Source organism: Hylobates moloch, unplaced genomic scaffold (assembly GCF_009828535.3).
Source record: "Hylobates moloch isolate HMO894 unplaced genomic scaffold, HMol_V3 SCAFFOLD_7, whole genome shotgun sequence".
Taxonomy (NCBI): Eukaryota; Metazoa; Chordata; class Mammalia; order Primates; family Hylobatidae; genus Hylobates; species Hylobates moloch.
In genome coordinates this window covers 58,436,121-58,462,985 of record NW_026652282.1, presented here as the reverse complement: position 1 = coordinate 58,462,985, position 26,865 = coordinate 58,436,121, and the positions used below count along the sequence as shown (strand labels likewise).

At 50.5% G+C, this 26,865-nt stretch overlaps 1 protein-coding gene across 7 annotated transcripts; it reads right to left on the bottom strand.

Annotated features, from left to right (window-relative positions):
- Positions 1–23,559, bottom strand: MED12 (mediator complex subunit 12). Of its 7 annotated transcripts, none has more exons than XM_058441477.1 (46): positions 23,277–23,462; positions 22,653–22,757; positions 22,253–22,444; positions 21,960–22,116; positions 20,971–21,152; positions 20,687–20,797; positions 20,311–20,565; positions 19,780–19,926; positions 19,519–19,618; positions 19,252–19,388; positions 18,901–19,032; positions 18,407–18,533; positions 17,739–17,968; positions 17,284–17,364; positions 16,983–17,153; positions 16,634–16,778; positions 16,416–16,466; positions 15,975–16,093; positions 15,645–15,788; positions 15,011–15,174; positions 14,676–14,807; positions 14,026–14,253; positions 13,706–13,850; positions 13,428–13,548; positions 12,931–13,032; positions 12,717–12,830; positions 12,290–12,465; positions 11,931–12,110; positions 10,535–10,606; positions 9,953–10,086; positions 9,621–9,782; positions 9,241–9,352; positions 8,985–9,074; positions 8,032–8,141; positions 7,650–7,785; positions 7,245–7,406; positions 5,853–6,227; positions 5,494–5,644; positions 5,131–5,336; positions 4,888–4,965; positions 4,743–4,797; positions 4,580–4,667; positions 1,676–1,895; positions 1,158–1,298; positions 580–661; positions 1–369 (listed from the first exon to the last, which is right to left on the bottom strand). In XM_058441477.1, exons 1-46 carry the CDS (start codon positions 23,373–23,375, stop codon positions 326–328), a joined length of 6,465 nt encoding a protein of 2,154 aa, XP_058297460.1. In that variant the 5' UTR covers positions 23,376–23,462; the 3' UTR covers positions 1–325. The 7 variants fall into 7 exon arrangements, with proteins under 7 accessions (XP_058297460.1, XP_058297461.1, XP_058297462.1 ...); XM_058441478.1 differs by having other exon boundaries at positions 5,140–5,336; XM_058441479.1 differs by having other exon boundaries at positions 4,580–4,797; positions 23,277–23,559.
- Between the last annotated feature and the right edge of the window lie 3,306 nt (positions 23,560–26,865).

Below are 26,865 nucleotides of genomic sequence, written 5' to 3'. Positions count from 1 at the left end.
CGGAATAGAATGAAGACTCTGACTTGTTGGTCCAGCCCCCTGCATTCTCCCAAGAGACCACCCTTCCCAGACATGCAGAACTCAAACACTCCCTTTGCAAAGAAGCTCTGTGTATTGGGTGCAACAGCTCTGGGGTCTCTATATAAATAATATACAAAACCCAACAGCTCAATGCCTCACATTAACAAAAATACTAAAAACTTATTAAAAATGGAGCCTGAGGGAAGGGCCCCAACCACTACTGGTGCTAGCCCAGGAACGGGATTGGGAATTAAGAGGAAAGGGTGGGGCCACATCCAGTGCACAAGCAGTTCCTCCAGGTGGCTCAGTAGCGTCCAAATATGTTGGTACTGGGCTGTGGCTGGGTATCTGTGAAAAACCAGAGATTATCAGGGATGGAAGACCAGGCAGGGGTGTGGGTATGCACGAGGAAAGCTGTTCAGGTATCAAGGGAAGGGGATGGAATGGAATGCCTCCTCTCATAACCTGGGCCTGAAGCCATCGTTTCAGCTACTTTGGCCCACCCCGCCCCCTAAATTTATTCCACGGGGTTCTCCTTGGGAAGGCAGGCAGGCTTACTGGAGAGCTGTTGTTGAAGTTGCCGGACCAAAGCTGCTGTCTGTTGCTGCTGCTGGGTCTGCTGAAGCCCCTGGCGCTGGAACTGGGTGGAAATAGGAAGTGGAAGACTGAAGTCGAACTTTTCTCCTTCTTCAACCTCCTTTCCCAATCTTTTTTTTTTTTGTCCCCCAGGCTGGAGTGCAGTGGTGCGATCTCGGCTCACTGCAACCTCTGCCTCCCGAGTTCAAGCAATTCTCTGCCTCAGCCTCCCGAGTAGCTGAGATTACAGGCGCCTGCCACCATGCCCGGCTTATTTATTATTATTATTATTATTTGTATTTTTAGTAGAGATGAGGGTTCACCATCTTGGCCAGGCTGGTCTCGAACTCCTGACCTCAAGTGATCCACCCGCCTCAGCCTCCCAAAATGCTGGGATTACAGGCGTGAGCCACCGCGCCTGGCCTCCCAATCCCTTTTTAGGGTGCCATGCCCTGCCTCCCACCTCTACCCTATTCCATACTGTCCCCAACCCAGTTCACTGGCTGCGTGCCCAACCTGGGCAGCTGTCCCTGAGCCTGGGGCTGTAGTCCAGCAGCTACCTGGGGCTGGGACTGGGGCTGAGGTTGGGGAGGAGCCGCCTGTTGCTGCTGTTGCTGCTGGTGTTGCTGTTGTTGCTGTTGCTGCTGCTGTTGTTGCTGTTGCTGCTGCTGCTGCTGCTGCTGCTGCTGTTGCTGCTGCTGCTATAAGAACATAAAAGATACTTCAGAAGGAGCAGAGGGAGGAAGCTAAGACTCAGAACTAGAGGGCTGAGGGCAAGGGATGAGGAAGCAGGGTGGGAGCTTGGGGGTCTACTGCCTTCCCTTTTTAGACAGCTGCCCAGAAAGAAACCAAATCTAGGGTACCCGGCAGACAATGTCCAACTCTCTCCCACTATGATCCCTAGAAAACAAAAAGGGGGAGGGTAGAAAACTAACTTCTCCAGCACCACTAGAGGCCAGCTGCTCTGCTAGGTGTTTTGGTACACTGCCTTGTTTAGTCTAGGTAACTGTGTGGGAAGAACTTGTGCCTCTCTTCCTCCCCGGGCTCCCAGGTCCCAGATGAAATCCCAGTGCCTTACCCGCAGGATCTGCTGCTGCTGCTGCTGCCGGATGTGGTACTGCTGCTGCTGCTGCTGCTGTTGCTGTTGCTGCTGCTGCTGCTGTTGCTGTTGCTGTTGCTGCTGCTGCTGCTGCTCAGGTAGGATGGCTGTTGAGCGGACGCCTGCCTGGACGCCCTGGGCACTCATTGGAGTCATGGTACTTATCATGGGTGTCTGCTGCAGTGTCTGGTGTGAAAACCTCCAAAGACAAGAGGGTCAGAGGTCAAGGCATGAGGGAGGTGAGGAGAGGGGGTCAGTATAAACCTTGGGTCCCTGACCTGAAAGAAACATTAGCAGGTTATTTCATTCATTCCTTGTGTCACTAACCAGACTTCCAGTCTGGGGAATAAGTTGCATAAGATGACACTCTATTTTAGTGTCTCATAACCTTAATGGTTAGGATTTTTTTCAATTCTGCATTAGCTATTTTTCTCTTACAAAAATGAAAAATAGGGTTGGGTGTGGTGGCTCACACCTGTAATCCCAGCACTTTGGGAGGTTAAGGCGGGTGGATCACTTGAGGTTAGGAGTTCCAGACCAGCCTGGCAACATGGTGAAACCCCATCTCTAGCAAAAATACAAAAAAAATTAGCTGAGCGTGGTAGTGGATGCCTGTAATCCCAGCTACTCGGGAGGCTGAGGCAGGAGAATTGCTTGAACCTGGGAGGTGGAAGTTGCAGTGAGCCAAGATTGCACCACTGCACTCCAGCCTAGATGACAGAGCGAGACTCCATCAAAAAAAAAAAAAAAAGAAAAGAAAAGAAAAAATCAGTCTTAGCACAAGATAGGCATTCTATAAACACTCACTGAGGTTTTTTGCTGTTGCTGCTGTTGTTCCCAAATAACATTTCAAGTTGTTCTACTACACGTGTATATCACTGCAAGAGTCTACTGGCCAGGCTCCCTGTCTCAAGTCTTCTTTTTTTTTTGAGACAGAGTCTCACTCTGTTGCCCAGGCTGGAGTGCAATGATGCGATCTCAGCTCACTGCAACCTCCACCTCTCAGGTTCAAGTGATTCTCCTGCCTTAGCCTCCCGAGTAGCTGGGATTACAGGCATGTGCCACCACACCCAGATAATTTTTGTATTTTTAGTAGAGACGGGATTTCACCATGTTGACCAGGCTGGTCTCGAACTCCTGACCTTAGGTGATCTGCCCACCTGGGCCTCCCAAAGTACTGGGATTACAGGCATGAGCCACCGCGCCCGGCCTGAAGTCTTCTTCTTGCACCTTCCAGTACGCATCCTATCCATTCATTCCAAGGAACCTTGCAACATACCCAACTCCTCCTATCACTCTTCTGATCAAAAGAGCCCTTTCTGGGACTGTCTCAATTCTTCGGCTGAGCATTCAAGGCCATCTCTCAGCCTGCCCCCTCCTAGCCTAGCCCCAGTGACTTCCCCAGCACAGATTTTACACTCCATCCAGGCCCTTCTTCCCAGGCACCATCCTCATTCTGGTCCCCATGTCTTTGTTCATGTTACATCCTCTACCTGGAATGCCCTATCTTTTCCTCTTCTCCATAAATCCCAATCACAGCTATTCTTCAGAGGCCAACTCAAGTCTGACCTCCTTCATGAAACATTCTCTGATGAGTCAGGCCCACAGACATTACCCCGTACTTTTTCTCAATCCACATTTTACCTCATAGCATACAACTGCATACCCGATTATATCTTTGCTCAGAGTGTTCTCTCAATATTCTTCTGTAAGTCTAATCTCCCCAGCTATAGTAAAGATTCTTTGTAGTGAGGAACTATGTATCGTGGGGTTTTTTTTGCTATCTTTCTTCACCTCACCCAGTCCTGGTATGGTGCTGGCCACACAATGGGCAGTTAGCCCACTCCCCAGTGTTCTTAATCCTAAGCTTCAGAGTCTCTATACATGGTTACAAGGACTCAACTAAGGCTTGACTAACGTTAACTATGGTGGGAGGATTCATTCATTAGTCCATCCTGGTATTCAACCTGATATTCGAAGCCGGTACCGGCTTTATGACTCCTTATTATGTAGTTCATCTATGAACTCCAGATATTTTTTTCTTTTTCTTTTTCTTTTTTTTTTTTTTTTTGAGACAGGGTCTCACTCTGTCACCACTGGAGTGCAGTGGCGCAATCTCAGCTCATTGTGCGATTACAGCTCACTGCAGCCTCAAACTCCCAGGCTCAAGCAATCCTCCCACCTCAGCCTCCTGAGTAGCTGGGACTACAGGCATGCACCGCCACGCCTGGCTAATTAAAAAAAAATTTTTTTTTTGGCCAGGTGTGGTGGCTCAGTTCAAGACCAGCCTGGGCAACATGGCGAAACCCCATCTCAACTAAAAATCCAAAAAATTAGCTGGGTGTGGTGGTGTGTGCCTGTAGTTCCAGCTACTTGGGAGGATGAGGTAGGAGGATCACCTGAGCCTCGGAGGTCGAGGCTGCAGTGAGCCATGATCATGCCACAACACTCCAGCCTGGGCAAATGGAGTGAGACTCTGTTTCCAAAAAATATGATTTTTTTTTTTAGAGATGGGATCTCCCTATGTTGCCCAGGCTGGCCTCGAATTCCTGGACTCAACTGATTCTCCCACCTTGGGCCCCCAAGTGCTGGGACTACCAGTGTGAGCTACCACACCCAGCCCAGATTTTTCCTTGAGTCAGATAAACAATTTCCCCTCTCTGGGCCTCAAACAACTGTTAAGGAAGTAGACATGAAACTATTGGTCTCCAGGGTCCCATCCAGCTGGAGACTTCTGTGGTTATGGGCTATGTGGCTAGATAAGTATTCTTGATGTCTCCGAAAGTTCTGACCAGTCCCGTCACTTTCAGGCACAGACTTTCCCAAGTCAACTGCTCCCTTATACCGCTGCATTTCTTCCTAGCTCACCACTACTTTGGGTACCTTTGAGTGGAGGTCAGTCCATGTCCATAGGTGGGGGCCTGCTGATGCACATAGCCACTGGGCCGCTGTTGCAGGTGGCGGGTAGGATCTACAAGAGTAGGATTGGTAGAAGGGTGGGTGCTCTGGTAAGGCTGGCTGGAGTAGCTGGGGGGCACCATGGTACCTGCAGGGCCTGTGTGTTGCTGCAATCCCACATGAGAAACATAAGGAGTATAGCCCTGGAGGGAAGAAGGAGAGAGGGAATCAAGGCCGAGAGTATGCAGATCAGCTTGCCTCATCCCCCTAGTCTCACAATCCCAGGCTCTTACCTGGGAAGTCTGCAAACCGTAGGAAGAGCTGGGAGTCATCTGATGGACAGATGACTGTCCCAACATGCCCTGACTCTGCTACAGGGAGAAAAGAGAACAACTCAAACTCAGGAAATGCTTGCTGCCATCTCATCTCTTGTGTCTCCCACCCTGAGTGTCCTTGTGAAGATCCCAAGTGTCTCCTCAGTCCTGTGACCCTCAAAAGCCCCTCTCCCTGACAGCCCTCCCTACTGCCCCTCTCACTATCTTTGCCTGGAGCTGTTGGCGAAGGCGCTGTCCTTGGGGCACCGCAGGTTGCTGCTGCCGGTACACAGAGGTCTTATAAGAGGAGGGTTCTAAGCCCATGACGCCAGTCATGGTTGTGGGCAGCACTCCAGGGTAAGTCGGTCGGGTGGGCAGCTTCTGCATTGGTAAGCGCACAGGGCGGTATGGGTCCACACGAGGGCCACCTGGAAAGGAGAGTGGGCTGACCTCTAGGCTCCTCATCCCTCTGTCTCTTGCTCAGTGTCCTTGACATCCATAGCTCCTCAGGGGAATGGCATCATCCTTTGGGCAGGGGGATTGTACAGGTAGGTCCCTCCAGCATTCCTAGTGGCTGGCACTCACCTGCAGGTAGTGGCTGGTTCTGGGTGTACAGGCCTATGGAGCCTTGCCTGTAGTTAAGGTGGGTTATGGAACCAGGGTTTGGGTGGTGCAGGAGGTCCGGAGGCACTGTCACACCATAAGGGCCGCTCCGACCCGGGCCCATTCCATAGTCCTGTGTGAGTGGCAGAGGAAGAGGGTGAGTGGGTTGCAGCTGAATGGGGTCGGGGAGCTGGGGGAGAATGAGGTAAAGAGGAGCTGGATTCGTATATGGTTAATTTTTATTATGATTCTAATGGCACCCCCACCCCTCCCACAAACCAGAAACTGGAGCGTCACGAAGTGAGAGGCTGTGGGAGAACTGTCACGGGGGAGGCGCTCACCTCTGTCTTGGTAGCTGGCTGGCTGCGTTTCTTGCCCTTGGTGGACTTCTTCTTGCGTTCCTCAGTAGTGGGTGGAGCAGCCCCCGGTTTGTCAGTTTTGGGGGGCTCTGGAGCCTTTTTCTCAGGCTCTAGCAGGGTAGGAGCAGGGGGCTCCTCATCTTCTGGGGGCAGTGGCAGTGGCTCCAGGTAATAGGCACGGGGCCGGGGCCTCAAGTGTGTGTGGTAGAGCAGCAACCGCTGCTGCTCCTCTCCTCGAGCCACTCGCCGGTCCACTCGGACTGTTCCAAACCAGCCCCAAGAGAGTGGTGCTGATGGCTTCAACCCCTCAAAAAGATCCCAGGGCGAGATCTTCTGTTTAGTGGAAACCTGTAGACCCTGCTCCAGAAAATGAAAAACAATAAGCTGTTGGGACTTAGAAAACAGAAGAGAGACTGCAAGCATTTGTAGGAGTGGGTAGAAAGAAAGTCATAGGTAGATTCAGGAGAGATGGTAAGAAGCAGACAGACAGACATGGATACACATATACATGCGGAAGAGAGTTATGCAGGGAGAGAGTGAAGGGTGGGGGACAGGGAGAGGTGTGGAGGCGCAAGATGAAGCCAGCCGGACCAGGAGAGGAGATGAACAAACGGGGCGGGGGGCGTGTGGGGAGAGAAAGGGGTCGGGGAGAAAGCCAGAGAGGGAGCGGGGAGGGAGAGGGATTGACATTCAGAGGAAGACAGAAAAAGGAAGGCAGAGAAAGAGAGGAAGGCAGGGAGAGATTCTGCCTTTAGGTAGGCAGAGAAAGAGTCAGAGAGAGAGAGAAACAGGAAGAGAGAGACAAAAAGGTGGAGAGACAAAGAAAGGCAAACGAGTCAGACAGGGAGAGAGACAGAGACGGAGGAAAAGAGACAGATGGACTAGGAAGACAGATGAAGAGAATGTATATATGAAGGAGTTAGACTTTGGGTTTTAAACTATACACAATAATTATGGTTACTCAACAAATACTGCAACTGACAGAGAGGGAAAAGATAAAAGTGTGCAGAGATGGGTGGGTGTAGGGAGAGAAACACAGAAATAAAAGAGATATGGGCTGTCGGCCAGATAGATGGGTGGGGTAGGACATGGGGCAGGTGGAGCAGAGGAAAGAGGAGGGTAGGGTATTGAAAAATGGGTGGTATGTTAAAAGGTGAGGGCAGGGTGAAGGAAAGAGGGTGGGACTCCAAAGATGGAGATGAAATGTAAGGAAAGTTAAGTGGTTTGCTCAAAACCCCAGAGATGGTGTTCACCGGCAGAGACTGATGGGCTCCTGAATCTGATGAGTCTGTTGGAGCTACAAAGCTGATGCAGGGAAAGTTCTTGCCCAAAGGGGAAAAAAGGCAAGGGACATGGGCAGACAATGGAACATGCCTCCTTCTTGAAGATGGAATCGAAGCCAGCAATCTTGTTGCCCTTGGTATCGATAAGGGAGCCCTGTGGCTCACACGTGATGACATCTCGGGTCTGCTTGGGCAGTGGCAGCAGCTGGCGAACCTTTTCCAGACTGTCTGACTGGCGCTCCCCCAACTCCTTCTGCAGGCACGGGAAGATGGGACAAGAGTTCAGAGATACAGAAAACAGGGATGGGAAGTCTCAGGGGATAGCACAGAACCTGGCACAGAGAAGACTCCCACTCAGTAAATGCTCACGGCATGAGTAACAAAGAAAAGACAGACGTGAGAAGGAAAGGTAGATGGCTCCAGCCAGAAGCAAGTTCTTGAGGCTGGACAGCAGATTCCAGTACCCACAAACCTTGCCCCTGCCTCCTCTGCTTACCTGCAACTTCTTCGCCAGGTTCATGTATGCACGCTTGTTTTCCTCCATGCTGCCTTGCGAGATGCTAGACATATCTGCAGCCAATGTCCCATTGATGAGCACGCTCAGCATGTCCAACACAGTAGTGAAGAGCTCACTGAGACAGGAAGCCAGAGAGAAAACCAGAGAAGAAACAGGTGAAGATAGAAAAAGGCCTCAGCAGAGGACACAAGCAGGGAGAGGTGCTTAATATGTCATCCCAAGGGCACCAAAACTGTATGGGGAGCCCAGGGCCACGGAGTCCACAGTAACAGCCACACCAGTCTCAGTGGGTGCACCTGGCATGGGAGTAGGGGGAGCTTCTTGGGTATGAAACTGCAGGGAGCGGGTGGGGATGCTTTACTTGTTGGACTGCATGTCGACAGTGCCGCTGATGATGATCTCCAGGAGGAGCATGGCCCACTCCGTGGTCTGCTGGGTGCTGCGCTGCACCGTGTCAAACATGCCCCCCACCTGCCAGGGCCACAACAAGTCAGTCAGATGGCTCAGGGACAAAGGCCAGAGTTTAAGGAAAGCTTAGTTCCAATCTGAGTTGGGACGCCTGAGTTCATGCTTGAGTTGAGCCTATGATTTGCTACATGATCTCAAGACAATGAGGGAATTCTTGACATCTCTGGGCCTCTGTTTCCATACTTAGAAAGTGATGGGAGTTGGACAGAATGAATTCCAGGATTCCATTCAACATTCCACAATAGGTTTCCAGTGCTTCTAGGGCCCAGTCAGAATCTAGGATACTGAGGCAGAGGCCCTGCAAGGATCCAGGGTACATAACCTATTGGACCATGACCACAGTGATCCAGCCCCCTTAACCACTTTCAGTCCCTGTATCCTTTCAGAGAACAAGGTTAATACTTCAAGACTCAGGCTGGGCAAGGTGGCTCATGCCTGTAATCCCAGCACTTTGGGAGGTCGAGACAGACAGATCATTTGAGGTCAGGAGTTCAAGACCAGCCTGGCCAGCATGGTCAAACCCCATCTCTATGAAAAATACAAAAATTAGCCAGGTGTGGTGGTGCATGCCTGTAATCCCAGCTACTCAGGAGGTTGAGGCACAAGAATCCCTTGAACCCAGGAGGTGGAGGTTGCAGTGAGCTGAGATGGCGCCACTGCACTCCAGCTTGGGTGACAGAACGAGACTCCGACTCCAAAAAAAAAAACAACAACAAAAAAAACCCTTCAAGACTCAGAATAACCTGGGGCCTCTATCCTTACCCCTATTCTCCCAAACCTGAGGCTTTTGCACTCCGCATTTCCAGCCCTACCCTCTTCCTTCTTCTCCCCAGCTGGCCTTCTCACCAGGTTGAGCCGCAGTTTGAGTGCCTCATGCATAAGCTGCTTTGGTTTGCAATCATCTAAGTACTGGTCATCTCGCCAATTATTCACAATCTAGAATAGAAACAAATAAAATATGCAGCTCAGGGATCTTCGTGTTTCCATCCCACAGCAGCCAATATGTTTATCAGAAAGTTCTGAAGTTTCCAAGTACAGAGTAACCCCTTAGGTGCATCCTTCCCTGACCTCCTGCCCACCTCCATGGCCCAGACATCTGTACCTGGTGCACCTGGCTGTAGAGGGAGGTAAGGAGTCCCTCGCGTTGTTCATCCTGCCCTTTCAGACATGTCAGCACCAGTGATAAGAAGGGCTGCTGGCTCAACAGGGACATGCTAGAGACAAGAGAAAGAAGAGAAGAGAAGAGAAGAGAAGAGAAGAGAAGAGAAGAAAATGGAGACTGTGGGTTGGGAGTCAACTTCCAACCTCATTCTCCAGACTACTCTCTTACGATCTAGCCTCTTGCTCAGCCATGCCCACTCTTATCCTCTGATTTTCCAGTTTCCTATGATGCTTCTCCTTGGCCCCAGTTTTATTCTTCCCTGGGCCTGCCTCTTCTCCTTTCTACCCCTCAATCTTGGTCCACTCCCTAAGCCCCTTTACCTCTTCTGCTTTTGTCGATCACGTTCTTTGCGTGAAGAGGAACCCAGGTGCTGACCCTTCTCCAATTCCTCCCCAGCAGCCTTTAACACATGTCCCTGGACTGAGGTGGGCAGTTTAGCAATGAGGGGGGCCACCAGCCATACACCAGAACGCTCTAGAGAGCTGGAGAACAGACAGAGGACATAGGGTCACAGGGGAGCCAGGCAAGGCTGGAACAATCCATCCTCTCCTTTCCCTGATGGACATGCTGGCATCTCCATGCATCTGACATCACTCACGCTACCAGCAGAGAAACTCCTAAGGGGATGGGTCCTAACATGTTTCTATCCGACCTGAGCACAGGCTTGGTCTTGCTGCTGCTGGGCATGTTGCTTGCAGTACTTCCAGAAGATGACCCTGTCTCTGCTGACTGTTGGAAAACCTCGATTGTGGCCTTGGCGATGTTCTCCAAGAGGGAGTTCATCTCCTGGGGAGGATGAAAGGCACAGAAGTGCTAAAATAGGTAGCTAAGGGTGAAGGAAAGCAGATGGTAGGAGAGATCGGAGATGAGGAAGGACAGCACTGGCGGAGATTGATGGGGAGATAGGAACCCAACTCTGCTGGGAATCATGCCCTCTAGTACCTCCATATTTCTCCAATTCCTCACTGTCTTCTCCTTTACATACCTCCTTACATCTATGGCCAGAGAAACAGGCTCCACCACCACCACCAAGCTTCCCCACAGCTCAGAGCTCCAACACTCTCAACCCATTTCCCTTATCATCAGCTCCACTTGTTCACCACTTTCCCATCCCCTCTTATCTCTCAGCTCAAGAGCCCGAGGGTAGGATCTAGGTTCTTCTGTGGTGGACCGCCTCCCCGACACATGGAGCTGAACGTGAGCACAGGAAAGGGAGGGTCCAGGCACTACTCACATTGTTAGGGGTCTGCTTGATCATGAGCTGCAGCTCCAAGGAAGACTGGCGCATGGTCCACTGGTCCAAGTTCTGTGATAGAGGCCCCACACCCAGGCTAGTCATCATCGTGTTACCCCCAGCTACCCACCAATCTGAGGCCAATTCCTGATTTCCTGCAACATTGAATCACAGACTCCTGGAGGTCTGAAAGGGACCTCTATGACCCCATCTTTAAGAAAGACTACATTTAGGGAGGCTGAGGCAGGCGGATCACCTGAGGTCAGGAGTTCGAGACCAGCCTGGCCAACATGGCAAAACCCCGTCTCTACTAAAAATACAAAAATTAGCTGGGCGTGGTGATGGGCGCCTGTAATCCCAGTTACTCAGGAGGCTGAGGCAGGAGAATCGTTTGAACTTGGGAGGCAGAGGTTGCAGTGAGCCGAGATCGCACCACTGTACTCCAGCCTGGGCGACAAGAGCGAGACTCCGTCTCAAAAAAAAAAGACTACATTTAAATAGTCCAAACTAGTTGAAAATCTTTCCAATTTTTAAAATAGTTCAGGGAAGATTTCACATCTTTCCCATCCCCTCGTATCAGGAAGTTCTGCTTAATGCTTAACCTTGAAACCCTCAATGTTAAAGTTGAAGCCTGCTTCTCTTGTTTTAGACCAGCTGCTCAAAGTCCCTGACAGGACCTTTATAAGACAATCTCTCAAAGTCCTGTAGAGACCAAAAGGCTACTGTTAGCTAATCTCTCTTCAACACTATCTCTTCTGGGCTGAAGAGACCTTATTCCTTTAGCTTTTCCTCAACGGCTTTATTTTTCCACTCTCTGGTCATCTGAAGGTGTGAAGCAATGTGAAGTGGGAAGTGCACAGACATGTCTGGGTTCACATATTGACTCTAAACTTATCAGCTATGTGACCTTAGACAAGTTACTTAACCTCTTCAAGCCTCAGTTTCCTCATCAGTCAAACAGGGAGGCTCACCTACTTCATAGGGTCATAAAGATTAAATGAGGAAATGTGTGCAGAGTGCCTAGCACAGTACCTGGCACAAAGCACATGCTCAGCAAGTAGTAGCTACTACTATTCAGTTCCTGAGCCATGGCCAAAATGCCAAATATACACGGCCCACACCTAGGCCTCCCAGATGCTATGCTTCCCATGGATAAGCTAGATTCACTCCAGATAGCTATGCCCTCACCTAATACTTTTACACTGGAGTCTAGACCATATTGGACTTACTCCTCAGCCCATGCTGGAGCTGTTTCTCTCGCTACCTCTCCCCTCCCCTATATCCTTGTTTGTCTTCCTCTCGACTTAACTCCCCCTCTCCTTTTCTCAAGGTTCCTATTGTTTCTCCCCAGATTGGGCCCACTGCTTCCTCCACGGCCCCCACGGCCCTGGCCTACCTGGAGAATGCGCTTTATGCGCTGCCGCTGGGGGTTTTCCCCATCCTCATTGTCCAGCAGTCGATGTGGGTAGCAAATGAGCTGCATGAGGCGCTGCGCCTGGGCACTACTCAACACTGGGTCTTGCAGGTCATTGCTGTCCTCACACAGAGACTTAAGGCAACGTTCTCCTACCCATTCCTGAGGAAGCTGACAATCAGGGACTGGGAACAACCAGTGAGGGGGTTAGGAATATGGGGGATGGGCTGGAGTTGGTAAGGAACACAATGCATAGTAGGGAGGTGGTGTGATCACGGGCTGGAAACAGAACTATATTACACAGAGGCATTTAGGGGGTGTGGGAGGAAGGTGAAACTGACCTGTTGGCAGATGCTGCGCAGCACGTACTTGGCATAGACATCCAGACTGGCTGTCTCCACAGAGATGTTGCGGCCACCCTGCCTCCGACCACCACTGCCACCTCCTCCCTCCTCCTCTGGAAGTTCTTCTGTTCCTCCTGTCACAGTGAAGCCTGAACCTTTCAGTTCCGCATCCCCTGTGGTTCACGGGTGGGAGATAGGGAGGGCAGAGTGAGATTGGAACACTGTGTGGAGACCCACCCTGGGCCCACAGAGGCAGAAACACCCCAAATCCTGCCCTATGGGACAGAAATATACTTCTCTCCCTCCCCTCCTCCCCAAAGGTCAGAGAGACCACCTTCAGAAGGGAGAAAGACTGCCCCTTGTAGTTTAGCTGGCACTCCACCCTATACACACTTCTGGCACCACTCCCTTCCTACCCCCGTACCAAGTACAAACACAGCCTTGAGAACAGCAAACACAGCTCCATCCACGATGCGGTTCTGGGAGGCAGCCAGCAGGTGGCGGTCACAGGAGGAGCGGATTCCTACTGTAGGCTTGTCTGGGGAAGGCGATGAAGTCAGGGGAAGCAAAAGTAGAATCCACGGAGGCAGGGGAACCACACTTTCTACTGTTGGCTGGTTCAGATCAGGGTCACTTACTTCCATCAGACTGGCAAGGATTGAGCTGCGGTGTCTTGAAAAGGTGAAGGAGGATGCGGCAGGTAAGCCGGGCCCCTGGCTCAGAGTCCTGTTCACTACAAGCTAAAAGGAAGACAAAATAGATCTGGGAGGGATGAAGCTGAACTGTATGTGGGTTTATGTGTGTGCGTGCTTGCATGCATGCAAGTGTATGGCAGGGGCATGGAAGAGAAGATGAGGTAAGGTGAAAGGAGAAAAAGCAAGATAATATTGAAAGCGAGGTAGAGCAGAGAACTGTTATGCAGTTGAAGGGTCAGAAATTGGAAAGGTCAGGGCTGCAAACCCAGGGCTAAAAAACAGGTTCCTTCTAGCCTTCAGCATACCAAAGGACTGGCCTTCTGGGGAAGGCCAGGGAGCCGCAGCAAGGTCTCCCACAGTGAACAATGAGAGGATGGCCGTCCAGTGTGTATTGAAATTTGAGGTCTAGAAATGCTAGGGGTTACAGATTGGTAGTTCACCAGCATTAAGGAGTGAAGGGATGGCAGCACAGCGAATCAGATCTTCCAGGAGCAAACACTGCCGAGCGATGAGGATGGCAACAAAAGTAGCCAGCGAGTCATGAAAAGACAGGTCACTGACCTGGAGGAAAAAACAGACAGACACCACGACTCAGTGTGGAGGCCCACTCAAAGCGGTGTGCCTCCACTCTATGGAACTCTGTCCCTGGTCAGAGGATCACGACCAGCCCTCTGCCCTGGTCACTGCCCCACTAGCAAAACCCCACCCCAAGTCTCACATCAACATTGCAGAGGAGATCGTTGAAACCACAAGTGCCATTGTTAGAGGAGCAGCACAAGGCCTTAAGCACTCCTAGCCATTCTGCACTCAGTGACTTGCAATAGCCGGTCAGCTCTGCACACAGGATTGCGATGTCATTCACCCTAGGGAAAAGTACAAATGCCCTCAAGAAAAACCTTGCTCCACAAAACCTCAGACCCATTAACTTCTCCTCTCTGCCCCAGTAAATAATCAACGTTGTAGTACCTCCCGGGTACCTCAGCCCTCCCTATCTCAGATGGGGGCATGGTGCCCTTCCTCACTCAGTACACCCCATACCTATCGGGATCATGGTGCCCCACACAGACGTGCATAAGGGCATTGCAGACAAAGCTGTAGCGGTTAGCAGGGTTCTCACTAAGACTCTTGCCTAGCCCCGTGTAGGTGAAGGTGTGAGCTGCAGGGTTCTCTAGAGTGTCAATCATGAACTCAGGTGCCCAGCGCATATTTGATTCCGATGGCTCCACGTTGCAGTAGATGGTGTTCTTCACCTTTGAGCAAAAGTCGCTGCAGGGATGGAGGAAAGGAGATAGTAGTGTTGAAGGTCTGCTGAGGTCGAGGGATGGTCAGGAAAGGGGAGAAAAGAAAAAAAGGAGAAAGTGAGGGATGAAGGATCTTGGGACAAGAAAAGGGAGATGGGACAAAACACACTGGGCAGGAAAGGAACCACATGGGAATAAGGAACTGGGGCCTCTGAAGGCAGTGAGGAAGAGGGGGAAGACGGTGGGCCCCACAGATATAGGCGAGGGTCAAGCCTGCTGAGGAAGAGGGCCCACTCTTGATAACACAACAGTATGTGGAGGACACAGTCCACAAATGACCCTAGACAGGCAGCAGGGTCCTGGGCCATCCTCTCCTCCTGAGTTGGGTGGTCATGGGAAGAAGGGAGTAGGTCCCACTCACTACCCCTTACCTTCCACCTCTCTTACCTGAAGAGCTCCCCAAATTTGTTCTTTAAATGGCTACAGGAAGTGTACAGATCATAGAGATAAGCAAGGATACAGCGCTCTGCAGAGGAGCCATCGGACCGGTTCATCCCATGCTTCACGACGCCACACAGCCTGCATTAAGAGGCAAGGTTGGGAGGGTCAGCGGATGGTATGCGGGCTCCTCCAAACAGATTCAAGCCTCTGGGAAATACCATTCCTTTCCCACCTGAGCAGCAGGCACTTCCCCAGAGTGTAAGGAAGTGCATGCTCTTCCCAGGCCACTTCCACCAGCATTCACCAGAGCTTTGTTTCAGTTACTCCGAAGCTCTGCTTACCCCTCAAAGACCTGTGCCATCTGGTCCTGGTTGAGGATGAGGCAGGCATGATAGTGCCGCAGGACAGCCACGATGCACAGGCACAGGCTAGTAGTGTAGCTGCCCACCAGATCCGAGGATTTGAGAAGCAGCTCAGCCTCAACTACACTCAGTTCATTCAGCAGCTAGCAGAGTAAACGGGGGTGAGAAATGCAAAGAGGCCCCTCGTGTTACATAGAATCCACCTTCCTGTGGGGACGCTGGCAAGGCTGGGCCTGAGCCCCTTCCTGCTGGAGCCACCTCAGGATAGAAGGGCTCATTACCCTATGCCACAGTCTATCAACAACACCTCTATTGATAGTTTATTCTATCAACAACACCTCTAACCAGTGTACAGGATACAGTTCTATGAACTCCACAGTGGGAGGATGGTCTGTGCCCAATGCTCTAATCTGCCTCTTGGCCTCCCCAGGGAGCACTTAAGTCTCTATTCCTGCAGTCTTAGCTCATGTTCCACTCCCCCCGTGCTAGTCTTTCTGCCCCTTCAAATAGCCTGGGAAACTGGCTGGAGCCTCTACCCCTGTCCTTATGACCCTCCATAGCCCCTATATGGCATGAACTCCTTCCTCCACCCTCATCTCCCCAACTTCCCCACCTGAATGGCAAAGTCGATGAGGCCACTGATGCTGAGTGAATATTCCATGAGGTCGAAGATGAACTGCACATGCTGCACCAGAGGCAAGTGGTATGACATGCCAAGGGCAAAGCTCGTGATCTGCTCCAGAACATTCCGGGAGACCTGATAAGGGCAGTGGGAGTGAGACAGGAGTGGAGAGAGGAAAGAACCAGGGAAGGAGGAAAGGATGACACTGGAAGGGGATGAGACCAGGAGGCTTAGCCTGCCTAGCGGGGAGAAGATAGGGAAGAAAAGGAAAACAGGACAGGAGGCCAGAATGTGGGAAAGGGGCTGGGCTTAGGCCCACACCTGAGCCGTGACCTGGTGTTGGTCATAATGTGAAAGGTGCTGGAACTTAGCAAAGATATCTTCAGCAGTGGGGAAGGCTTCAGGCCGGTTGCGTCGCCGCTTCTGCCCATCCTCCCCACCTGAGGGGACAGTTGAAAGGGACCAGTCAAGACAGGGAAGATAACTAGTTGACTAGGGGTGGGGAGTGGGGTATGGAGAGAAGGCTATGGGAGGGAGGGAGGGAGAGAGGGAAGGAGGGAGGGAGGGAAGGAAGGAAGAGGGAAACAGGGAAGGGAGGGTCAAGGAAGGGACGGGAGAGGAATGAAGGGAAGGGGACAGTGAAGCAAAGGTTTAGAGGACCACAGACTATGTGGACCTTAAAGGAATATGTACAGGGAGGTGCTAGGTTCAGGGAGGGAAGGGAGAGGGAGGGAGGGCAGTATGGGGCTTACTGTGAGGTACCTAAGAATGTCAGGTCTCCAGGATTCAGAGGCACAATAGGAGCAAGCTGGTCTGTAGAGGGGGGGAATGAGGGGGGAAGTTTCAAAAGGACTAGAGCTCTCAGGAGACTCCAAGAGACAGGACATTGGGACATGACTGGGGAGTTCCCTATACTGGGGAAGGGAAGACTGACTAGGGCACTCTTTGGGGGAGATCTGTTTAAGGAGCCTCAAACCCACCAGTTTCTGCTGTCCCCTTGCGGTTCAGAACCTTCAGGATATCCTTGGTGATTTTCTTGATGGCATGGCGGGCATCATCTCGCTGCTTTCCCACCCCAAACAGTACGACCAACCGCTGGTTGCACTCATGGCTGCATGACTCCTCCTGCATCCCAGCAGCACCATCAGACTCCAGCACTGATCTCCTTCCCTCCTCTTGAAAGCATGCTCCACACCCCTCAGCATCCACATGCTAAAGCCCTTCCCTTTCCCAACCCACATCCTCAGGACAGCTCCAACCCCTCAGCAAATTCCTTGGACAGCAATCTGGGTTCAAAACAGATCATCACAAGGTGTTGAGGAACAGTACCTGGGGGATGGGAAAATGGGTGGCATACTGCACGTGTCGTGGCTGGTCGTAAAGAACCCCAAGGGTCCCTTCAATCTTCTCCTTGGGTGGGGGCTTCACCTCCTTCTCGACATCTGGCTTCTCAGGGGATGGACTGCCCTTCCCCTCACAGGGCATAGTAGGGGAGAACAACTGAGAGAAAGGTGAGAAAGCAGAACATGAGAAGAAGGAAAGGGGATGGGGGGCATAAAGAAATGCCAAAAGCAGGCATAATGGGAAGATCCAAGGAGCCAGATTCTGCCACGCTCAGGATTGAACTTACTGAGAAATCAGGCTTCTCCATGTCCTCAAAGAGCACACTGGAACTAGGGTCAATGTCCATAGATTCTGAGAGCCCTGGATCCTGAGGGCATAGAACATAAGCGAAGTTGCTTTAGCCCTAGGGAGCGGCTCCCACCATATAGAAAACTTCACGGGGGAACCGGAGAGAGAAGACCAGACTGGGGAAAGCACAGGATCTGGAGTCAAGCCTCATCCAATCACTTAACCAGTATAGGCCTCTGTTTTCTTCAGCTTGAAAATGGGGATAAGAGTACCTCACAAGGCTGATGGGAGGAACCAATGAAACAATTGATGTGAGAGTGCTTGGTCAATCACCAAGTGCTAAGAAAATACTACCCCCCTGCGCCAGGCAAAAGAGGCTCTTAGAGGCCTCTGGGAGCCACGAAGACGGAAATGTCAGAAGAAACTATCTACGGCAAGGAAAAGCCCACTCACTTCGAGCTTGCTGCTGCTGCTGCCTTCAGCCTCCTTGTGCTCTGGGTCATCGGCAGGATCATCAAAGGGAGAGGGAGGCCGGGGACCAGGGGCTCCAAAGGCAAGGTCCCCTCGGGAGATGAGAGTGCAAGTATACATGTTGTGGGAGAAAACATCATGTCGAATCAGTTCACAGAACAGCAGTACTAAGTTAAAGAATTCCACCCGCTCACTCTCACTTCGAGGGTCCGCTGGAGGAAGGGAATGAGGAAACATGAGTTAGGAGAACACAAAAAGGTGGGCCAAAAGAGAGAGGGACACATCTAAGGCAATAATAAGAGTGATCAAATAGAAATCCCAGAAATTGTTGAGGGACAAAGTGTGATTGGTTACCCCACATGCTGCCCCACACACCATCTCAGAAAGGAATGTAACATCTTTGTTGCAATTTATGCAGTGAAAATGCTTCAATCACAAGCTCTTGTTTTTATCCTTCTCTGTATTTCTCTACTCTGATTAACTGTAAGATGATCAGTTAAAAAGGATCACTAGAACGATATCTAAAAGTCATTCTGCATAGAGCCCAAGAAAGAAACATAGATCAGAGGGCTGTTAATTATGCTTTCTGATGACAGTGGCGGGTAACTGAGTCTAGGCAGAGGTAACTAGAGAGTGGTAGGGGTCCGTACTCAGCATGGGAGCCTGTGTATCCAGAAACTGCAGGAGGACATCCTGGAAAATGGGAGCACTGGGAGCAGAAAGGGAGCCAGAGGCTATGGAACCCTTCTCATCTGCGGCTTCTGATTCTCCACAACGCTGCAAGATGACAGAACAAATTGTAGAACTGACTTTTACCTGCTTCTTCACTCCTCAATGTGTAGGCCTTAAACTACCACCTGCTTGACCTCTACCCCATGCTTTTCACTTTCATTCCCCTGCTGACCTCCATGTTCTTTACCACCTCCCAACTGAAGCCTTGATGTTATCTCTAACTCTTACAACTATCCACTCTTCTCTACTTTCGCCTCACATCTGTAACTTTGCCTTTAGGTTCTCTTCTGCTTCTTTACTCTGTTCTCACACCTTCAACTCTGGTCCCTCCACCACCTCCATCTCTCGGTCTCCAACCCCAGTAAATTCCTTCCCATTGGCCAATCTTGTTCTCTTATCTCTGCCCTCTAACCTCAGCCTCAATCTCCGCCTGTCTCTTCTCCAGGAGCTTGGCTACCACCATAGCACGATGCCGACCAGAACGCTTGCAGCTGACAGCCCATTCACATAGCAATGACACCACAGCATCATCATCTGAGGAGATCTGGAGACCAAAGGAAGAGAAGGAGGAGTAAGGTAGGGGCGGGGACAAAGAAATGAGTTCCAATTTCCTAAAGACTGGGCTCTATCATAAAACATCCTGGGCCCAGTAAGATCATTTCTGCAGATATGCTCTGCTTTCAATTCCTCACCATGACTTCCCCTCAGACATATTATTGCTCTTGCAATGTTTTTTGCTCCTTCTATTCCCCTTCTCGCTTACCTCATGCCCATCCTTGCTAGGCCCCAATCCAAAGATTCGGTTACAAAGGGAGTCAAGAGAGTTGCTGAAGTCAGAGCGCTCAAAACTATGGCTGTCCAGCACTTCCAAAGTATGAAGTACCCGTCCAATGGTGAAGCCTAAGGAGGAAAAGTGGTAAAGGGGACTGAGCCAGAGGCCCGGTGCCTTCTGGCTCTCAGGTCTACATGTCCTTACTATCCCCATCCTTTCCTCAAACATACTTCCTATTATCTGTTCTCTGACACATACCAGCAGTAGCTTCCTGGCATTTATCGAAAGACCAGCGAACTTCAACTGCCTGTCCCCGCTCCTTGATCTGCTGCTCGATCTCCCGCAACTTTGCACGGACCTGCAATGTTAAAAAGGAAGGCTATAAGGACGTACCAAGGCATATAAAAGGCCAGAGCCCCAGGCTAGAAGAATAGTACCAGACTCCAAATCACTACTTCTGAAAGAGTAATTTAGCCTCATAGCCCAATCTGAGAGTGCCAGGCTAGTCGTCAGACATACCTGCTGAGTGAAGGCACTGTTACCCTCTGGCATGGGCAGGTTGGACGGGGCAATAGGCAAGTGGTCAAGTGGTGAGCCGGTCTTAATTCTGCTATCAGTTAGTGAGTAGTGCCAAACCAAGGCACTAGGACAGCACAGGAGGATGGTCTGCCAGATAGAAACAGCTAAGTCCAACTCATTCACCATGGTTACCCCTCTGGAATCCCATTCTAAGACCCAACCCGTAGATTCCAGATCCAAAGTTATTCTGACTGGGTCCCCAAGACAGGCATCACTCCACCCCTGATCCCCTCCCTTCACTCACTTTCCTAAAAGGCTTTGGGCCCATTATTTAGCCTTGGAAGGGAGAGACAGGCTGGTCAAAACCCCCAAAGGGGACTAATACCCCATTACCAAGAAACAACAACCTCCAAGCAAGTACTCAGCACCTACTCCCACATCCAATTTGGAATTACCCCTATTTTCTGGGATGGGCACCTGATTCTTCTCAGGCTATCTCTCAGTGTTTCCTTGGGCCCGCCTAGTACCTACCTGTAGGATACAGCTGAGGCCAAAAACCAGGGGCCGGTGCTGAGGGCACATAAGCAGGTCACTAAAGGGAGTCGAGGGTGTGCTGCTAGTTGGGGGCTGAGGAGCAGGGGTGGTGGGTAGCGTGCTTGTTGACTGAGCAGATATAACATGAGATGAGTGACTGCTCACACCATCCAGCTGCAGGGCCAGTCTCCGTGTACAGAAGTAGGCAAGCCGGCGGGACAGGTACGCAGACTGAACAAATTCCCCAGAGTACTGTGAAGACACGACCATCAGAGCCCCTAGTTCTCTCCAGGTGACCCTGCTCTAACGTTTTATTCTTCCTCAAATCCTTCTTAGACTTCCCCTGCCCCACCACCAAAATTCCAAGCCTTACTCGGAGAAGCAGGGGTAGCAGCAGTTTAAGCAATTCATCCTCTCCAGGGCGGATCTTCTCAAAACACTCAAGCACCCAGGTCAGGAACTCATGTCTGTCCAGCATTCCATCCTATGGGTACCGGGGAGGGAAGAGGGGACTATTAGAGATGAAGCAGATAAAGTAAATGAAAAGATGAAGAGAACCACAACTGGGGCAAGGTGGCAGGCAGATTCTGTTCTCTACTGGCAGAGTACAAGTTCAGGCTCAACCCAATGCCCCATACAGCATGCCCTACTCCCTACCTGAAACATGAACATGGCCAGCTTCTCAGTGTAATCCCACTGCCGGATTGCCACCTCTACATCATGGGGCAAGGGCCCTATCGTGGAACCACAGCCCCCACTTCCTGCAGGCCCTGGCCGGTAGTATTCAGCCATCTTCTGTAACTGCTCCCACAAGTACTTGGTGATGATCTGAGTCCATTCTGGAGGAAAGAAGGAAAAAGGGCTATTCGATACTATCTTTCTGCTTAGAATATCCTTCTACTGGCCGGGTGCGGTGGCTCACACCTGTAATCCCAGCACTTTGGGAGGCTGAGGCGGGTGGATCACGAGGTCAGGAGTTCGAGACCAGCCTGGCCAAGATGGTGAAACCCCATCTCTAGTAAAAATACAAAAATTAGCCGGGCACGGTGGTGGGCGCCTATAATCCCAGCTACTCTGGAGGCTGAGACAGGAGAATCACATTAACTCGGGAGGTGGAGGTTGCAGTAAGCCAAGATCCTGCCACTGTACTCTAGCCTGGGTGACAGAGCAAGACTCTGTCTCAAAAAAAAAAAAAAAAAAAATCCTTCTACTTAGAATACCTTACCCCCACCCCAATCACCATATTTGTAAGTTCAGTTCATCCTTTTAGTCTCTAGTCAAATCCCACCTTCCTAAAGCCTTTCCAGGTATCCCCATAAGAAAGTAATCTTTTGTCCACTCAAAGAACCTTCTGCTCCTAGCTTGACATTCACCACTTTCTATATTTAATTATGTTATTTGTACATATACCTTAGCAGCCCTGTTAGACTACTAGTATCCTAGGGGCAGAGATTATGCACTGGACGTCTTTGTAGCCCAGTATATGCGCACAGTAGACACTCAAATTTCTTAGTGTTTACTGATCAAGCAAATGCAAGAAACAAGCAGAAACAAGGAATCTAGATTAAGAAGAAGGATGGTTCCAAGGGTGTCTCTATCACTCCTTGAAGCCATCAGCAGTACACCTGGTGTTAGGAGTTACTCACCCATGAAAGGGTCAACATGTCTCTTCTTAACCTTGGTCTCAGAGATTGCTGCATAGTAGGCACAGGTCATCTTAATGAGCCAGGCAGCCCGCATCACAGGCACTGTGTATTTGGCTAAGTACCCAAACACTTCTTCCTTCTTACTGAAAATGGGGACCTGGATGGACATTGCAAATAGTGAGCTCTCTATTATCCCCATGAGCTGACACCCATGTAGCTTAATATGGGAATAGGAGGGTACTTGGTACCCCATGCTCCCTCCTTGGCCTGAAGGACAGGAAACAGTACCTTACCTTTTTGGCTAGTTGCGTGAGTGGCTTGGTGCCAGCCAAGTCAGTGAACCAAGTGTTAATGGCACTCTGGGATCGCGCAGTCACCAGCCAGAAGTTGTCCTTCTGGTTCACTTGGGGCTTCCTGCGACCAGTGTCAGGGAGGGTATTACAACGTAATTTCTCTGCAATAATGCTGCTGAAGTTGGAACTGATCTGAGGGAAGAAAACTGTACCTCAGGGTGGGAAGAAGGGGCAGACAGGTGGTCCTGCCTTTTGCTGGACAAATGCCAATGAGATAGCATTAGGTCATGAAGCCAAACTCAGCCACTTAGGTTGTCCCTATAAGTCTTCCCAACCCAGGGCCTTTGCTCCTTCTCAGATTCTTCCAGCCCTTTCCTTCAGCCTGGCAGAGTTGTCTCACCTTGGCAGGATTGAAGCTGACGTTCTTGGCACTGCCATGTTCATCTCCAGAGACAGCAGGCTGGTTATTGAAACCTTGTTTTACATTCAAGGCCGTCAGTTCATCCTGAGGCAGGAAAGCGGCGTTTAGTTGTTTTTTCCTTAGGGGAAGGGGGAAGGGGTGGGAGAGTAGGGCAGGAGAAAAGAAGGAACAAGGTGAAAGGGCAGGAGGAGGGTTCCGTGTAGAACAGATCGTTACTTAAAGCTGGGCCCTTACATTCACTTGGACCCCACCCTCACCACCACGGTCAATAGGATTCCCAGCCACCCAGCGCGCCCTCAAACATCACTCTTCTCTTGCGAACAGCAGAGCAGCCGTACCCCACCAAGCTGTCTCAGACAACTTTCTGAGGTGTGTGTGGAGGAGGGCGCCTCTGGTGCGGCCCCTACACCACCCACTATTCGTACCCTGGAACCCTCCACCGCCCCCCGTCCTGCCCTCCCACGCCAGCCCACTTTACTCTTCCCCCTTTCGGGACTTTTGCTCTCACCGAACCGCCCCGCCCCCCATTCCCAGCCGTCAATGCCTCCTCCTAGGCTGACCGCGTGCCCCCGGCCCCTCCAGAGCCCCGATTTTCGAACGCACCTCCTTCTGTTTGGGGTCCTGAGGGTAAACATCGGGAGGCCCCAGCCGCGGCCGCTTCAGCGGCCGGTGTTCGTAGCTCAAGATCCCGAAGGCCGCCATCTTGCCCAGCCCGTAGCGCCGGAGGCGCCAGCAGGGCCAGGCTGACTGGAGGAATGGGAAGGGGGAGAGGGAGCCGAAAAGGGGGGCGGTGGTTGAGAGGACGGCGGCCGAGAGACAACAAGGGGGCACGTTAGAAACTCTCGACCATTGCCGGAAACTACCGAGGGAAGCCGAGGGACGCCGGGAACCATCGGACAATACCGACCGCAGAGGGGGTGGGGCCTGGCCCGGTGGGGGCGGAGCTCTGCGCCCCGGGAGTTTTTCGGCGGTGGCGGCGGCAAGTCGATTTCACTCAGCGAAAATCTATGAAACGTTCCGGAGGCGCAGAGTGAGCTGGGGATGCAAACCAGGGAAGAGGGAGGCCTCTGTGATGCTGAGTTCTGAGTGGAATTCGGTTCCCAGAGCCTAGCTCAGTTTTGGCCTAGAAAAGTCTTCAATAATATTTGCATTGGTTAGGAACTCCGTCTATTACAGATCAGTTCGTTTCTTAGTTCCGGCATCTGAAAAATAGGTGCGCTAACACCTCCTTCAAGGGGCTATTGTGAACATTAGAAACTATGTATGCATGAGAAAGAACCTATTAAACCCTGAAAGGCTGGCTCTAATCCCTCAAGGTCTACCATCGAGTTGTCTAACCTTTTCTTGTTTGTTTTTTCTGCCCAAGGGTACCGCAGACTAACGTTTTTGATTCACAAACCCTTAAAGGTGCTGATGAAAGCTATGGACCTTCTTCCCAGGAATAATAATAATAATAATATGCATATATTGACATGCAAAATGTTACTTTAGATTCTTAGATCCCCTGAAGTTCATCCATGTATCCCCTAAGGATCCATGAACTCCAGGTTAAGAACCCTTGGTCTAGCTAAAGAGGCACCTACTGTGTCAGATGCTTTTCAGACACTATCTCCTTTAATCTGCTCACAGCCTCATGAGTTAGGGATTATTATTGGCTCGATTTTGCGGATGAGGAAGCTGGTTTTCAAAGTGTGAAAATTCACTTACCCAATATTATACAGCTAGTGAGTAACAGAGCTGGCACTAAGATGCTCAATTCCAGAGCCAATATCCTATTGTCGTATTGCTATTTGTTTATTTATTCTGAGGCAGGTTCTCCCTCTGTCGCCTAGGCTGGAGTGCAGTGGCGCGATCATGGCTCACTTGCAGCATCAACCTCCTGGACTCCAGCGATCCTCCCGCCTCAGCCTCCCAGTAGCCCGGACTACAGGCGTGCGCCGCTGTGCTGGCCTTGTATTGCCTTTTAGAGAAAAGACAGCCAGTGCGCTATAACAAAAGTAACAAATAACAATAAACAAAAATAACACCAGTAACAAAAATAACAAAATGCTATTGAATCACAACGGAAAGAAAAAGTAATTCAAGGTGGGGAGCGGTGGCTCACGTCTGTAATCCCAGCACTTTGGGAGGCCAAGGCGGGCGAATCACCTGAGGTCAGGAGTTCAAGACCAGCCTGGCCAACGTGGTGAAATCCCATCTCTACTAAAAATACAAAAATTAGCTGGTGTGGTGGCAGGCGCCTGTAATGCCAGCTGCTCGGGAGGCTGAGGTAACATTTGAACTAACTCTGAAGGATATTTTTATTTTTGTTTATTTTATTTTTTATTTTATTTATTGTTTTGAGACGGAGTCTCGCTCTTGTTGCCCAGGCTGGAGTGCAATGGCGTGATCTCAGCTTACTGCAACCTCTGCCTCCCTGGTTCAAGCGATTCTCCTGCCTCAGCCTCCCGAGTAGCTGGGATTACAGGCATGCACCAGCATGCCCAGCTAAATATTTTTTTGTTGTTGTATTTTTAGTAGAGATGGGGTTTCTCCATGTTGGTCAGGCTGGTCTTGAACTCCCGACCTCAGGTGATCCACCTGCCTCCACCTCTCAAAGTGTTGGGATTACAGGCGTGAGCCACCAACCTGAAGGATATTTTTAAAGGATAATTTTTCTTTTTTTTCTTTCTTTTTTTTTTGACAGGGTCTCACTCAGTGGCCCAGGCTAGAGTGCAATGGTGCAATCTCACTTCACTGCAACCTCCACCTCCTGGGCTCAAGCGAACCTCCCACCTCAGCCTCCCAAGTATCTAGGACCACAGGCGCTGGCCACCACACTTGGTTAATTTTTGCTTTTGTGCGTGTGTGTGTGTGTGTGTGTGTGTGTGTGTGTGTGTGGAAACAGGGTTTCGCTATGTTGCCCAGGCTGGTCTCAAACTCCTGGTCTCTAGCGATCCACCCACCTCGGCCTCCAAAAGTGCTGGGATTACAGGCGTGAGCCACAGCACCCGGCATAAAAGAATTTTTTAGGGCAGTTTTAGATTCACAGCAAAATTGAGAGGAAGGTATGGAGAATTCCCATATACTGTCTGCCCTCACACGTGGATAACCTCCCCCATTGACATCCCCCACCAGAGTGGGCCAGGCATGGTGGCTCATGCCTGTAATCCCAGCACTTTGGGAGGCCGAGATGGGTGGATTGCTTGAACCCAGGAGTTCTAGACCAGCCTGGGGAACATGGTGGAACCTCTATTTCTCCAAAAACAAAATAAAAAATTAGCGGGGTTTAGGGACAGGCGCCTGTAGTCCCAGCTACTCTGGAGGCCGAGGGGAGAGAATCACTCGATCTCAGGAGGTGGACGCTGCAGTAAGCCATGATGACCCCACTGCACTTCAGCCTGGGCAACAGAGTGAAACTCTGTCTCAAAACAAAACAAAACAAAACAACAACAACAAACCCACCAGAATGGTATATTCATTACAGTTGATGGACCTACCTTGAACATCATTACCCAAAGTTAATGGTTTACGTCAGAGTTCACTCTTGATGTTATCTTATACAGTCTGAGAGTTTGGACAAAAGAATAACATGTATCCACCATTGTAGTATCTTACAGAATATTTTCACCGACCTGAAAACTTTTTCTGCTCCACCTATTCATCCTTCCCTCTCCGACAACCCCTGGCAACCGCTGATCTTTTTACTGTCTCCATAGTTTCACCCTTTCCAGAATGTCATATAGTTGTAATCCTATAGTAGGTGGCCTTTTCTGCATGGCTTCTTTCACTTAGTCATATATATTTAAGTTTTCTCCCATGTCTCTTCGCGGCCTTAATAGCTCATTTCTTTTTGCACCGAATAATATTTCACTTTCAGGATGTACCACAGTTTATCCATAAACCTACTGAAAGACACCTTCATTGCTTCCAAGTTTGGGCAATTATGAATGAAACTGCTATAAACATCTGTCTGCAGGTTTTTATGTGAACACAAGTCTTCCACTCCTTTGTTAATACCGAGGAACATGATTGCTGAAAGAGTATGTTTAGTTTTATAGGAAACTGCCAAACTGTCTTCCCAAGTGGCTGTACCATTTTTGCATTTCCACCAGCAACAAATGAGAATTGTTCCTGTTGCTCCACATCCTTGTCAGCATTTGGTGTAGTCCGTGTTCTGGATTTGGGCAATTTTTTTTTTTTTTTTTTTTTT